The sequence below is a fragment of the Staurois parvus genome, unplaced genomic scaffold, assembly GCF_062004578.1.
Source record: "Staurois parvus isolate SC_StPar_1 unplaced genomic scaffold, SC_StPar_1.0 ptg000096l, whole genome shotgun sequence".
In the NCBI taxonomy this organism is placed as follows: domain Eukaryota; kingdom Metazoa; phylum Chordata; class Amphibia; order Anura; family Ranidae; genus Staurois; species Staurois parvus.
The window spans coordinates 16,513,213-16,528,665 of NW_028317892.1; the positions used below are offsets into that span (position 1 = coordinate 16,513,213).

Below are 15,453 nucleotides of genomic sequence, written 5' to 3' on the forward strand. Positions count from 1 at the left end.
GCTATTTTAGATCTCCTACTGAAAGAGGGAGCAGATGAAGTGTGGGAAGGACAAGAGATGTAACATTTTTTGGAAATGTTGAATCCATGGAGACATTTTTAATTTTTTTTGGAAAAAATTTGATTTTCTGATTTGAAAAAAAAAAAAAATCTGTGTGAGGTAGTTTTACAAATTGTGTTACATTAGTAGCATGAAATGCAGTGTATGTAAGTGTATTATGCTTGAAATAACAGTACAGCTTATTCAGTAAATAAACCAAACTTGCTTTTAAAATGTTTTTTTTTTTTTGTTACAAATGGAATAACAAGGACTGTATATGTCAAGAATATTTCAACTATACATGAGAACAGGTTACTGCCCCCCTTACCCTCATAATATTTTAAAAGCTTCCTGCCAATAAGCATTTTCAGTTATTGACAATGATGATCCAGCACTGTGGAAATGTTTCCAAATTCTAGATGTTGACCTCACCATTTCACCATTTTACTGAGTGGAGGAAAAGAATAAAAACAATTTACTGAGCAGACAAATATTATACTGTGATGGTGAAGAATATTACTAGCAATAATTTAAAGGTCATAAAGAGAAACAAATTTATCAGACAAATCTAATCTCTTACCTGTCAATGAAGGCCTGAGAGGAGGACAGGAACTATCATCTACTGTGTCCCAACAATCACCCAACTGTAGAGAGCACAAGATGGAGCCCACAAGCAAATTAAACTGGAGCCTTTCCCCTCCTAATAGCAGAGATGCATATTTCTTTTGTCTGAAAACTGCATTGAGAAGCTCAGTGTTATTTGAACTGTATTACAGGATTTGCTTGTCTTCAGCTGAGAAAACTTGTAATAATTTAATACTTTACATAAAGTCTCAGAGATCTTTCAATAAAGTCCTATATATATATTGAATACCATGTCATATATATATATATATATATATATATATATATATATATATATAACTTATCATTGTAAAATAACATATTCCACAATTTTGGGGAAAAAAATGCAAAAAAATCCCTGTTTTTAACCAATTTGCCAGTTTTTTTTACAGGAATTCTCATCTCTAGGTAGGGCACACACACTATAAAACATAGTCAGTGGTGAAGATACTAGCATAAGGATATGGACCTAGGTGATGAATGAGGGTGGTGAGCTCATACAATTTTCCTGTAGATTCAATCAATCACTGTCATGTCGGTGATCCCCTTGTCACATTTTCTTTTTTAATCATTAAAAGAATATGACATTAGCTTTTAAATGGACCTTGGTATCATTAACTGTATATTTGTACTAACCTTCCCCAGGTGTTCATCCAAGGTAAAACCTGGAATCGGCAAGAACTGCTACAGAACATCATGTTCAATTTCAGTACAGAAGAGTTTAAACCAATTCTTTGCTTAGAGTTGCCTCCTGGAGCAGAGTACTTAATCAATATTACTGAGACATCCACAGAACTGTCTGCACATGTTATTCTAAACATGACACGCCATGGTGAGTATATATATATATATATATATATATATTTATTGTATATATTCAATTATATAAGGCCATAATTATATGAAAACTCACGTACAGTTTTACTATTAAACATTGAAAGAAGCATGCATGAGTATAAATGTTTTCCACTAACCGAATTGTAATTCCTAGATTGTAAGCTCTAACGAGCAGGGCCCTCTGTTTCCTCTTGTACTAAATTGTATTGTAACTGTAATGTCTACCTTTATTTTGTAAAGCACTGCGCAAACTGTTGGTGCTATATAAATCCTGTATAATAATAATAATTATCTTTTTTTTTCTCTTGTAGAAAGTGAAAACTCTATCACTCAGCAAAAATCGAATGAAACATGCTTACAGTTGAATAGACATTTAGATGGCTTACAAGAGTTATACAAAGTACGTTTTAAATTATATCAATGCTGTTTGCTGTTTAGGGAACCAAACGCCGGATTTAAACCAAAGTCCTAGGCAGGTTAACAGCTTCTTATCCTCCCACCCCAAAGTCAATTTCTGGAAGCCTACCCTGTACACATTCCAATAATACAAGAAACATTATATTGTAGCTTTGAAAATGGAGCTTATAATTTCAAAAATACATACCTAAAAACAGTACAGTTCCAATTATGTATCTTGCATGTTACATATTCCTTTATCTAAAGATTTTTTTTAACCTTTAATTTAAAATGGAGTGCACTTTTTAAGTATTTTGTGCTTTTCACATTTAAAAAGCTCAGCAAGTTGTTAGGTGGACAAATGTAAATGTTAGCAAATAGTCTCCTTTTGTTTTTAAGCACCAAGTACCTCTTTCCTGTTTGATGCCATTATTTGCTTGATTCAGCAAGACTTTTTGTGAAAACTGTGTTTACTTTGGTAATTGGGCTTTTGAGACCAGTGTCTAGGCTTTGTTAAAGTGGCCATTTTCATTTTAAATCTATGAATGTTTTTCAATAACTGAAGAATAAAGGAAAACAGCAAGGGATATTAACCCCTTTACGCCGGCGCCTCCCAGCCCTTTAAGAGTTTCAGAAGCTGGGAGGTGGGCGGGGTTTTAGGGTCATGTGACCGCCGTGATTTGCCATCACAGCAGTCACATGATCACAAAAGATCCCGATCGCAAGGGGAGATAGGGACCTTTTTCCGTGAGCAGGGCGCGCACTCTCAGCATATATGTATTTTCTAATGGCATGCAAATATGTGTCCGCTTGGCGTCAAGGCCCAGACGCCAAGAGCCCACATATATGTGTGCGCTCAGCGTTTAGGGGCTAATGACAGTGCCAAATATACAGTGCTAAATAAGTTGTACATGTTTATCTGCAGTATTCTCTTCTCTACAACCATTCAAAGTGCTGAATTTATAAAGCTTGTAGAGCTGTCAGAAAAAAGGGGGCTGAAATTACACACTACAGTGCTCAGCGAGGTGAGTTCTGAGAGCTGATTGGAGGGAAGGGACATTCCCCCTTCACACAGCTCACAGGAACAGAGCGGAGGCTGTCATTCTACTGGAGGTCCCTACCCTGTCACTTATTTTCTCTTGGTGTCAGAAAAACTTGTCAAAAGTGATTCATGCTGATACCAGAGGAATGGAGCAGTACTGCAGGCAGAAATGGCACTTTGTGAACTGAAATTGTTATTTGAAGCAAGTATACATTATAGAGGGATATGCTTTGTTCATAATTCATGTCTGGGGTTTGCAACCACTTTAGGCATAAAAGGATGCACACAATGGACCTGATGTACTAAAGAGTAGTGAAAAGAAGGGGTGGTGTGTCCACTTTACCGAATTATGTGTAGAGAAGTTCCTAAGATTTAAAATTGTCCTGCACGTGACTCATTTTTTGTAATAAACACATGTTCTCTTCATTTAACTTCATATTTTAGGCCCAGGAACTCATGTATGAAAGTAAGAAATATATAAACTAAAAGTTACAGCCCACACTAGGCAGCTCTTTGTCCCTCGAGAAACTGATGTAAGGAAACAGGAGAAAAATAAAGTGGAGGTTTCCCCCATGTAAATCAATTCTGTGTTTGGATTACCATGTTTGGATATGTGTCCTAAACTAAATTACATATTTCTAATAATTGGATAATTCTTAGTTGTTTTTCCTTTGCTGCAGTTAAAGTGGAACTTCGCTCTCTCAATCAACATGAACTTTTTTTAATCCTTATGATGCTTGCGTTAGTAAATAGATAGGAAGGTTTATCATATTTATTTGTTTTACTTTTTCTTTCTTCAGTTACTTCCTGGTTTCCATGCCTAGGCAAATTATATCATACATCCCAACAGTCTTCAGAAGGGGAAGGAGGGTTCTCAGCTCAGCCAGTGCCTGAGCTAAGGGCAGATGGATTCCAGGAAGTAAATGCTATATGAATCATATGCCCTTACTCAAGATGGCCACTAACAGAAATGCTAGGGGGTGTTTTCAAAATGAATTTCTCAGCAAAATATAGCATGGAGACATGGATGGATGGATGGGGGAGTTTGCTTTGAATATTAACAATTAATTAAATAACATTTTTGGTTTGTGGTGCTCAGATGCAGTGAAGTTCCACTTTAAGCTTCACTAGTAGATTTTTGTTCCAATGATGAAAAGAAGAATTTTGCTTGGTGAAAAAAGCTTTTAGATAAGATTAGTCTAATTGTCCATATGTACTTTTTGTGCTAATAGTTGTATGTTAAAGGAGGAAGATGGTCTCCAAAGGAATTGCTTCAGGATGTGTTTTTTAACATTAATAGAGACCAAAATGTGTCTATAGTATGCTTGGAATTACCCATGGACACTATATTTCCCACAAATATCACCGGGGCCCATTCCAACCTAGTTGGTAAGTTGTGTATCAGTAGGGCTTTAATGTTAAAAAGAAAAATTCCAAAATAGATATCTTCTTGTGTAAAGTATTTTTTTGTTCCACGTAATTTTCTCTTAAAAGTAATTCCATGTAGTTGTCTCTTAAAAATAACCATATAGAATACAATATTCAATAATATCCACCTACTATAGAAAACTGTGCCCAAAACTTCATAAATCGATATATGCAATCCAAGGCTGAAATTCACTTTAAGTACTCAGATAGTGATAATTTTAATAAAGTGCTCCAGAAGAAACTCCATATAAAAGTGCAAATGTCTTCAACAAGGTATGTGCCAAATGAAACTCAGCAAAGTGGTGTGCCAGATTTACTGTACCAGATACCCCAAAAAGTGATAAATCATGTGTCAGTTTTGACCCCTTCAATGAACAAACTGATCAAAAAGCACAGGTACCTAGAACTCATTTAACAGCAGGAAAGGTGGATGGCCGCAGTACCTCCTAATAAACACACCTTGCTATCAACTGCATAAAAGAGGACAGAACAAGGCTCATTGTGCAGACAATCTTAATCAAAATCTCAATATTAAAATAAATATAAATATCCACTTGCATAAGAAATGCTATCACCTAGCATAAAGGAATGATTGCTTATTTCTGTACTAGAACTCTTTAGGTATCTGGTGGAACAAATCTGGCACATCACTTTGCCAAGTTTAGTTTAGCGTGTACCTTGCTGAAGAAATTTGCTCTTTTGGATGGAGTTTGTTTCTGGAATATTTTATGAATATTATCACTAAAAAGGACTGAAAAAGACATTCTACCTTGGATTGCATGTCATGTTTATGAACACTATGGTTTTTGCACAGTTCTTTATAGTGTATGGAAATTATTGATGTACTATACAGTGATTATTTATCATCAATGATTATATTAATTAAATAATCTATAAAATATTTGATTACTGTTTTACATGTATCTACTGCTGTAATGAAAGCCCCGTAATTAATTTTTAATTATTTAATATCTCTGTAATATTTATTTAGATGCTTGGATTTGTGGTTTTTATAGATTTTTTTTTAGAGAGCAGGATATATACACACTTTACACAAAATGGAAAAACAGAAGTGCCTGGGCAATATCACAATGCTTTTTCTATCTGATTTAGAAAGAGTTTACATATTCATATTCAAACATATTAGTCATCAGTATCAAGCATTGTTCATTGTAAGCAGGCTGGGTACAGTCACTTTAGGCAGGCAGCTCTCTGGAGCTGCTTGTACACTGTGTATCTAAAATGTAGAACAAGACAGTTCAAAAGACATCAAAAAGCATTGCCCAAACCACAATGTATATATTATTGTGACACTTGTTTGTTTTTACTCTTTGGAACAGATTCAGCATGCCCCACTTTATATTGTTTTATACTGCATTGTTTGACTTGAAATTCAGTTTTTGTTTTTTTTTGCTTTTGTACAAACAGAAATATACATGAACATCTTTCTGTAAAATACAAGTTACACATGTTTAGAGATCTCTTAACTATCAGTGTATGTTTTTAGGAAGCCCTATTCAAAATTTGACATTACTTAATGACTCCTGTTTGGTATGGAGAAGAGAATCTAAATCAGCAGAGCTTTATGTGGTAAGCTTTTGAACTGTTGTGATTGGATACAAATGCTATAATTTGTTGTGTTACATGGGGGATTGATTAACTAAAGGCAAATAGACTGGGCACTTTGCAAGGATATTTGCTCCAAAGCTTAGTAAATGAGGGGAAGCTCTTCTGACTTCCATAATCCAATCATGTGCAAGCAGAAATACAGGTGTTTTATTTTTATTTTCCTTGCATGGGATTGACTATTATTTGCAAAGTGAAGCTTCACCTCATTTACTAAGCTCTGGAGCAAATGCCATTGGAGAGTGCAAATGCAATTGCAAAGTGAACAATTTATTTGCCTGTAGTAAATCAACTCCATTATTTCCAGGATTTAAAGATGAACTCCAACCTTACCTTCATTCTTGCATAGTTATACAGGCTCCTTTCCTGCACTGAACTTGCTAACTCAGTTTCAGTGCATGCTGTGAGCTTTTCATAGTGTGCATTATAAGCTGCAACAAGTAAGAGTCCAGGCCCAGGTCATTTCCTGGCTGGACATATTCAGCATCATCTAACCATTCCCTCCCCAGCCTTACTAGGGATACCATCTGGAAACAGTACTTTATACATCCTTTATGGCATCAAAATATTTTAGAACAGTTGTGATAATAGAGATTCTTTGCAGAATAGCCCAGAAAGATGTGAGCTTCAGGCCATTGTTGTTATACGATGTTCTTACAAAGACAATCTGTACTTCAGTTGAAACAAAGTTAATAAACCTGTGCTTTGGTGCAACTTTACCTCCCTTAAGGTCTCTCTTTCACATTTAAGTAGTAGCTTGGACACTTCAACTGTACGGACTTGTCTTAATAGCAGCAGGGTTACACAGTTCACCCTTACATGGCAGCTTTACTAGTACACAACACCAAGACTGCACACAACTGGTGCTCACTCATTGCTGAGATTTCCCAACTATGCCAGTTACTACACAGTTCTCTTATGGAAACCTTTACCAATAGTTCAAACCTTCCTAGTGCCAATGGCAGAAGCTGCAAATGATAAGCGAGGCACACCTGATTAATGGACAAAGGCTCACCCACCCCTTCGAATTGTCCAACTAATTTCCAATACCTAATTATCCTACCAGAGATCCAGTGAGTCCCTACCTTCATGTAATGAGCTGGAAATGTTGCCTCAGCTGTGTTGAAATCTGCAGTTTTGTTAGCCCTGCCTTAGTTCTTATCTGCTGGACTACCGAACACTTCCCTCTTCTGGTGCTGGAAGAGGGAGAGGTGTTCTGTAGTCCAGCAAGGGAGAACTCATGCAGTTCTGACAATGCTGCGTAGGGTTTTAGAGCATCTGAGGTAGAGTTGTTACCTCACTATGGGGATTCTGGAAACATCAACTGGTACACAAAATATGGGAACATCTGAGTGTATTGCAGAGATGCTTTTTTTTTTCGAAAGCAATACACTTTAAACTCTGTTTTCTCACAAGGACTGTTAAAGTTTGTGATTGTTAGTTATATTCTTTGCAATAAACATTAATTGCCTTCTCTTGCTGCTAGTGCCACGTCTGATACTGGAGTATTACTTTTGCTGAACTTCAGACATCTTTTATAATAAACTCTGTAGTAAGAGAATTTGTGCTTAGGGGTTAATGTTCATAAATTGCTTGCCAAACAGCCTCTATGGAGTGGAAACATTGTAAGAGCTGCATCTAAATCCTGGAGATAATGAATAATGATAAACCACAAGGTCAATGGATCCCCATGAACACCTACTAAGAGGTTCTTAGTTTTTAACAAGCAAGTTACACAGTTATAACTATAATATCACTTGTATTTATTTGAATTACATTTACTTTTGTCCTTTGAATAGGAGGGGGAAAGTTATTGTGTATGCCCAGCCAAAACCTTTTTTTTTTTATCTTGGATAGAGTGGAAAAGGGTTGGAACCCCTACTATCCAGGGTGCAGTTACAGAGATTTCTCCTCACTTTCTGCTCTGCTGATAACATTTTTCCAGACAGAAAGTAAAGCGAATTCTCCAACAGCAATATAGGCATAAAAAAATGTTTTCTTAGTAGCTGAAGACTATAATCTCTATAAACCAGAGTTTTTCCTATTTTTTTTTCTTGTTTTCTACTGTCTTGTAGATTTCTGCCAATGGACACAGATGGCATCAGAAGGACTTCAAGCACATCCTTATTTTTAATGTCAGCATAGATGAGCCACATCCTGTTATATGCTTAGAGCTACAAAGAGAGACAAACTATACAGTGAAAGTAATGTCAGTCGCCTACTCTCAATACACTGCACAAATCAATATCCTTTCCCCAATATCAGGTATAGTTTCAAACTTATTTTTCTGTAGAAAGGACTAGAACAATATATTGTGTATTTTCCTCTTTTAGGTGTGAAGAAGAAAACATAACTTTCCTGATTTACAGAAAATTCTGATAGGATTTGCAAGTCAGTGCCAAGTCTATAATATCAGTGTTCCTCTGAGAACACTACCCTTTCTAAAAGACTCTGTTGACCACTGACTTCAATCAACCCACATTTTCACGTGCTGATGTTCTTGTCTGCATTTCTTTGCTTTGGTAGTTTAGAATATGTGTATTCTATTTAGAATGGAACACCACCAGGTGACCTATGTACAAGCATGATCTAACAGGTATAAGCACATAGGAGTACAAATCAAAGCATGAAAATAAGTATGCAGGTAACTGAGCACACTAAGGTTGTCAGTGACAAATACCAAGAGTTTGGGAATCATTTTCATTTAAATTCCTTCTATTGTAAAAGCTTGCGTTTTTTTCTAATTCCAAAAAGATCTCTAACCGGCTTTCCAAAGTGAACTGTTGTAGCAGTTTATTTTATAAGGAGAAAACAATATGATTTGACATTTGTGGCCATGTGACCTATAAAGTGATGTAAGAGCAGCTTTATGTAGGTGATTGTGGAAGTCTCTTGAGCAGTGATTAAATCAAAGTTTAAGAGAAGAATGGAGCTATTTACTACAAATTATTCTAAATTATTGGTTAAAAGTCACATGGACATGAGGGTATAACAAACAACTCTTTCATAGCCTTTGATGTGCCAAAAAATATCCTTGTTTTCCATTGTATGTACCAATAACTTCTTGTTCTCCAAGACTAAGGCTGACACAGAGTCAAAGCCCAAGGTCAAAATCTGGATAAACAGACAGTAAGTGAATTATAGGCAGAACAGTTCTAGGAAGTCACTGTAGCAATTACAGATTCAGTGTTTTCTTTAGTGTTAATAAAACATGTTTTGAGTAATACTTTACCAAAGCTATCAATCTGTTTACATTGTAAATTAGGATCAAATATGTTATGGTGTGTTTTTTGTATGGTTATCCAGCTAGAATGTGTAACATAGTTAGTCTGGCTGAAAAAAGACAGAAGTCCATTCAGTTAAACCATTAAAAAAAAAAGTTATAATCCTACACCCACAGGTGATCCAGAGGAAGGCAAAAACCCAGCAAAGCATGATCCAATTTGCTCCTGCAGGGAAAACATTCCTTCTTCATCCCCCAATAGGCAATCGGATATTCCTTGGATCAACTTTACCTATAAATGTTAGTATCCAGTTATATTCTGTGTATCTAAGAAAGAATCCAGGTCTTTTTTAAAGCAATCCACTGAGCTGGCCAGAAGCAACTCTTGAGGGAGTCTATTCCACATTTTCACAGCTCTTACTGAAGAAACCTTTCCGTGTTTCAAGATCAAATTTATTTTCCTCCAGATGTTAAGAGTGCCCCCTTGTCCTCTGTGATGACCTCAGGGTGAATAACTCTACACCGAGTTCACTATATGAACCATTGATGTATTTATACATGTTGATCATATCCCCCTTAATCTCTTCTTCTCAAGAGAATAAATTCAGTTCCTCTAATCTTTCCTCATAGCTGAGCTCCTCCATGCCTCTTATCAGTTTAGTTGCCCTTCTCTGTACTTTCTCCAGTTCCCCCATGTTCTTTTTGTGAATTGGTGCCAAAAACTGAACTGCATATTCCAGATGAGGTATTACTATTGATTTGTACAGGGGTAATATGATCTCTCTCTCTGGAGTCTAGACCTCTTTTAATACAGGAGAGGATTTTACTCACTTTAGAAACCGCAGCATGGCATTGCATGTCATTATTAAGCTTGTGATCTACCAGAACTCCCAGATCCTTCTCCACCATTGATTCCCCCAGTTGTACCCTCCCTAGTATGTATGATGCATGCATATTCTCAGCCCCCAAGTTCCTAACTTTACATTTATCAACATTAAACCTCATTTGCCACATAGTTGCCCAATTAAACAGTGCATTGAGGTCGGCTTGTAAGTTGGAGACATCCTGTAAGGACATTATTCCACTGCATAGCTTGGTGTCATCTGTAAAGACTGAAACAGTATTTTTAATCCCAGCTCCTATATTGTTTATAAATATATTAGAAAGTAAGGGTCCCAACACTGAACCTTGGGGTACACCACTGATGACCCTAGACCATTCAAAATATGAATCATTAACCATTACTCTCTGAATACGATCTTTTAGCCAGTTTTCTATCCATTTACATATGGATTTTTCCAAGCACGTAGACTGTACCTTACACATTAGCCATGTGTGGGGAACTGTGTCAAACGCTTTTGCAAAATCCAAGTATACCATGTCCACCGCCACCCCTCTGTCCAAGGTTTTGCTCAGCTCCTCATAAAAAGAAATCAGATTTGTTTGACAACTTCTGTCTTTCATGAATCCATGTTGTCTGCTGCTAAAAATATTTTTTCACAGCAAGAACTCATCTATGTGGTCTTTTATTAAACTCTCCAGTATCTTCCCAACTATAGATGTTAAACTAACAGGTCTATAATTACTTGGTGTTAGATAGAAGGAATCCCTCAAGAGGAACTGAAAGTACTAGAATAAATATATATAGTTAAAGGAAGTCTAAACCCAAACCTTTTTTTTCCTTTTTGGTAGAATAAGCAATGGTTTCAACCCCAACTGGTTATTTTTTCATTTGCTATTTTTTGGGGGAGATTTCCTTTGACTTCCTGTCCTGTTGACAGTAAGGGAAATGCCCTCATAGACAGTATTCACAAGAAGAAGGTGGTCAGTGCTGGTGGGCAAGTTATGTCTAGACCAGTGTTTCTCAACCTTTTGTCAGTCAAGGCACCTTTTAAAATTATGCACCCTATTCTAAAATGGAAAAAACTAAACAAATAGTTTTACATATCGCAGCATCATCCACACACATAGGACACCCAATGTGATATATTCTTTCAAAGCAAATACACCTATGCACACTAAGCACAGTGCTAATGGAGAGAGGCAGGGGAAGGGCAAACAAGGATGCACTCGACGTCCTCCTTATCAACAGATTATGTCATTGGCTGTTAGGATGCTGGTGGCTGGAAGGCTGTAATGGTGCAGAATGAAAACCTGTGACTTTGTGTAACTAAAAGGCAGGCTTGAATACAATTTTTTAGCAATTTTTAGAAATTTTGCCAAGGCAACCCTAAAGAAACCGAAGGCACCCCAGGGAGCCTGGGCACCCCTGTTGAAAAAGGCTGGTCTAGACTTTATTGGGCTACAGGATCTAATCCCTTGAAGGCACAGGATTTAGCTTACTGTAAATAGAAACAAATAAACCATAAACCTAACACTCAACAATATCAATGATATGTAAACCACATTAGGTTAATTGTCTTACATGGGGAAGGAACTCAAAAATGTACCACTACTAGTTCCTAATAAGTGAGCTAACTAAGTAAAATATCAGAATCATTTTTAAATGCACTTTACGGATTCCAAGGCTCGCTCACTCAATTTCACATGCATTCAATATATATTAATTCCTCCCACCAGTGTCACATGATAATACCAACGTCATTTGCTCACCATTTTATTGTGGTATCACAACAGTCCATAGAGACTATTTGATTTGGTATAGCCAGATATAGCCCACAGGATGCCTAATATGCTTTTGCAATTCAATAATGAGATCCAGTGGATGTATTTTAAACTTTTATATGCTACTAAATTTTTAACATTGTTTTTATTGGTATGATCAGATTTAATTCAATTTCTTGCTCTTCAGATAGCACTTGGACAGGTTGCCTCCTTATTCCAGACTTCCAATCATGAGCAAAGAATGGACAACTATTTTTTAAATGTGGGGAAAGGGGATAATTCTTAAAGAGGAACTTTGATCAAAACCTTTTTTGTATACCTTTTTTATAGTGTTGGGAAGTGTTAGAACATCTGTTTATATTGCTCCTTGTGTCCCTTTTGGGGAGACCTTTTTATACCTCCTATGCCACTGACAGTGGTCACTTGACCAGAGAATGAGTTGGAATCTTCTCAGTGGGCCACTGGCACCAATAATGACACTTTTTTAAAGTCACATGGGGAAGGGTTTTATTGCTTTCTCTGCCATGATTGGGACTCTCTTTCCCAAAGGGAACTTATAATTTAAATCTCAATTAATCCTTAACATGATAATGAAAGTGGAAATTTCAAATGCCATTTTCAATCTTTTTCAATCTTCAGCTTTACTAAAATAATATCTGGTTACTGTGCCATGAAAGCCTTTCATTTAGACACTTCTTATCAAAATGGTGACAACTGCCCCCAAGTTGTTCTTCTGACTTGTCACATGTGCCCCTAGTATAGACTACAAGGTAAAATGCTGACACAGATTGCAAGCTGTTGTCACAAACAGCAAATTGGTTCTGAACAGCAGGGTGGCCAAACCTTTTTTTAGGACTATTAACATGTGCCAATACATGGGATATTCTGTTTTCTGTATTATAGACCTAAAAAGCGAACTGTGGGTCATTTCATTTGCAGCCTAGCTAAATATATATTTATGTCTCATCCACAAAAGGTTTTTTATTACTTTTTGTTAATGTCCATTTCTTATAGCCTATGTGTAAAGAGACACTGTGTACGATTCCACTTGCAATATCTGGCAAAGTATAAGTCTCATCTACTAAAGACGGCTTTTTGCTCATTGTTTGTTTCCATTTCTTATATTCTAAATATGAAAAGGTATGAAAAGCTGAAGGGCAACATTGAAAGTCATCATATTCAGTAATTAGCAGTAATTAGCTCTTTAGAAATTAGCATAATGATCATATAAAGATCATAAAGATCTAATTTTTCGGTACTGTTTTGGGCTAAGCAGAGATAAAGCACTAGGCTGTGTAAGGTAATTATGAAGAAATAAAAGATAGTAAATAGGTTATAATCCTGTGAAAGGAGTGCACACCAAACAGCTGCAATGTACAAATCATATTAGGTGTAATTAAAAATTGTGCATTGAGTGGTTTGCAAAAGTCTTTAAATAGATCAGGTCATACTACATTTCATAAATTTTCTTTGTCTTTCCTGAGAACAGTTTCACAAAGAGAGATTTGAAAAACTGATAAAAATAGCTAATGTAGTTTACAGCTGCCAGATTACCAATTTATGTGTCATTTTATGCCCTGAAAAGGAAGAACACATACATTAGCTGAGCACTAGAAAAGCAGAATGTAAATATTAACCACTGATAGTAATCTGGAAAAAAGCCCCTAATTTAAAAACTGTCGACTTAAAATAGAGAGATTGTACTTTCTGAAATGTATGGCACTGGACACAGACCAGACATAAGACGTTTACCTAATAATTTTTTTGAACTCCTGTAAATCTGATCAATTTCAAATGGAGCAGGTCGATAAGTACCAATTATATAGAGTTTGGGATTAAAAGTACCAATTCAGGGGGGCACTCACGAGTAGCGATTCAGGATGGCCGCATGCTAACTCCGCTCCTCACCACCCTGACACATCTGCATATAGAATCCGGATTACAGGGTCACCCAACTACCCCCCAGCCTTCCCTCAACCCTTGGGGTCCCCGGTGCGCTTCACGGGGAAACGCTCGATGTCCACCTGGGCATCTAGTGCCAAACACACAGGCCGTGACTTAGCCTCACCTCCCGACGCCTTCTTGGACGTGCCTCCCTCCGTCCGAAGGACAGCCAGGGAGACCCACAGCCTCTGCTCCATGCACCAGCCCTCCGGGATGCAGATCTTCTAGCCCGCTTCAAGGCCATGCTGCAGACAGAGCTCTCAGTGGCAACCACTAAACTCGCCACACATCTCACTAAAGAGATAAGGGAGCTCAGATCCCGAACCAACGACCTGGAAGATAAGATGGAGGCGGCTACCACGGTACTAGAAAATCACGAACAGGACATTACCGACCTGGAAAAAGAACTGGAAACCGATTTACTCCATCTGGAAGATTTTGAAAATCGCTCCCGCAGAGGGAACCTTTGACTCAGGGACCTTCCTGAAACAATCACTGATCTCACCTCCACAGCTACTGCTCTCTTCCACAAATTGGGCCCGGTGATCCCCATAGACCGCCTAGAATTTTACCGGATCCACCGAGCGCTAGGACCTAAAAAACCAGAGGGTCCACCTCAAGACTTCATTATTAAATTTCCCTTCTACCGCACTAAAGAAACCCTCCTAAGGGTGGCTAGAGAGCAAATAAACCTGCAGTTCCAAAGTAACTGCTACCAGATTTTTGCCGACTTGTCCCAGACCACCATTGTGAAAAGGCGCCAGTTGAAGCCCTACACTTTGGCTCTGCTCGCCAACTGCAACAGATACTGCTGGGGCTTCCCGTTCAAGCTCGCCTGCTCCTACAAGGGTCGTACCCACACGGTCACCACTCCGGACGAAGCCCAGAAAGTCCTGTCCTCCCTTCACTTGCTGCCTTCCAGGGAGAAGTGAAACAGCCCAGCGAGCACTTCCACCTTAAGATCTCTGGCAGCATTGCCCTGCTGTTCCTGGGAAAAAGTTCAGGGCCGGAAAAGTTCTCTCCTGAACACCGCATCAGCGATGAGCTCCCTTCACTCTGACCCAGGCTGAATGGACTGTCTGCAGGCTATAAGTATTCTCCTCGAGGCCATATAGGCCTCTTGTTGCTTACCTTCCATCCCGATCTCCAGACCTGGGACCCAGACTCTGGACCCCTCCGTTAATCTATGCAAGTTTGCATCTTAGTTTCTTACCCCAGTACACCTACCCTAGTTTGGCACCCTCTCCTGGGATATATAAAAAAGTAAATCATATTTACTTGTTTTAAACTTTTTTTATTCTTACGTTTCTTCAGTTAGTTCATACTTTCCAGGTCTAGCCAAATGATGTCATATATCCTGGGAGCCTATGGAAGGGGAGTTAAGGGCAGATGGATTCCAGGATGTAAATGCTACATGAATCATCTGCCCTTACTCAAAATAGCCATAGCCAGAAATACTAAGAGATGTTTTTGAAAGCAATTTCTCAGCAAAATAAAACATGGAGTGTAGTTACTCTTTAAAGTGGAACTTCACCCTCCACTTTATGTTCTCCTTCCCCCTCTCCTCTACCACATTTAGCATATAAGGTAGTGGGTACCTTTTAACCTAGTTTAGAAAGGTACCTGCTCCCATTTCTGCTCAGATCACCTAGGTGGTCCAAGCAGAAGT

The 15,453-nt window shown here is 37.8% G+C and overlaps 1 protein-coding gene across 1 annotated transcript in view; it reads left to right on the top strand.

Moving 5' to 3' along the window:
• SUSD1 (sushi domain containing 1) overlaps positions 1-15,453 on the top strand; it is a 259,310-nt gene that overhangs the window by 125,984 nt on the left and 117,873 nt on the right. Inside the window, exons 14-18 of the mRNA XM_089670946.1 lie at positions 1,309-1,495; positions 1,812-1,900; positions 4,171-4,327; positions 5,874-5,956; positions 8,068-8,257. Of these exons, the coding sequence (XP_089527072.1) occupies positions 1,309-1,495; positions 1,812-1,900; positions 4,171-4,327; positions 5,874-5,956; positions 8,068-8,257 (706 nt within the window). The remainder of the gene's footprint in view (positions 1-1,308; positions 1,496-1,811; positions 1,901-4,170; positions 4,328-5,873; positions 5,957-8,067; positions 8,258-15,453) is intronic.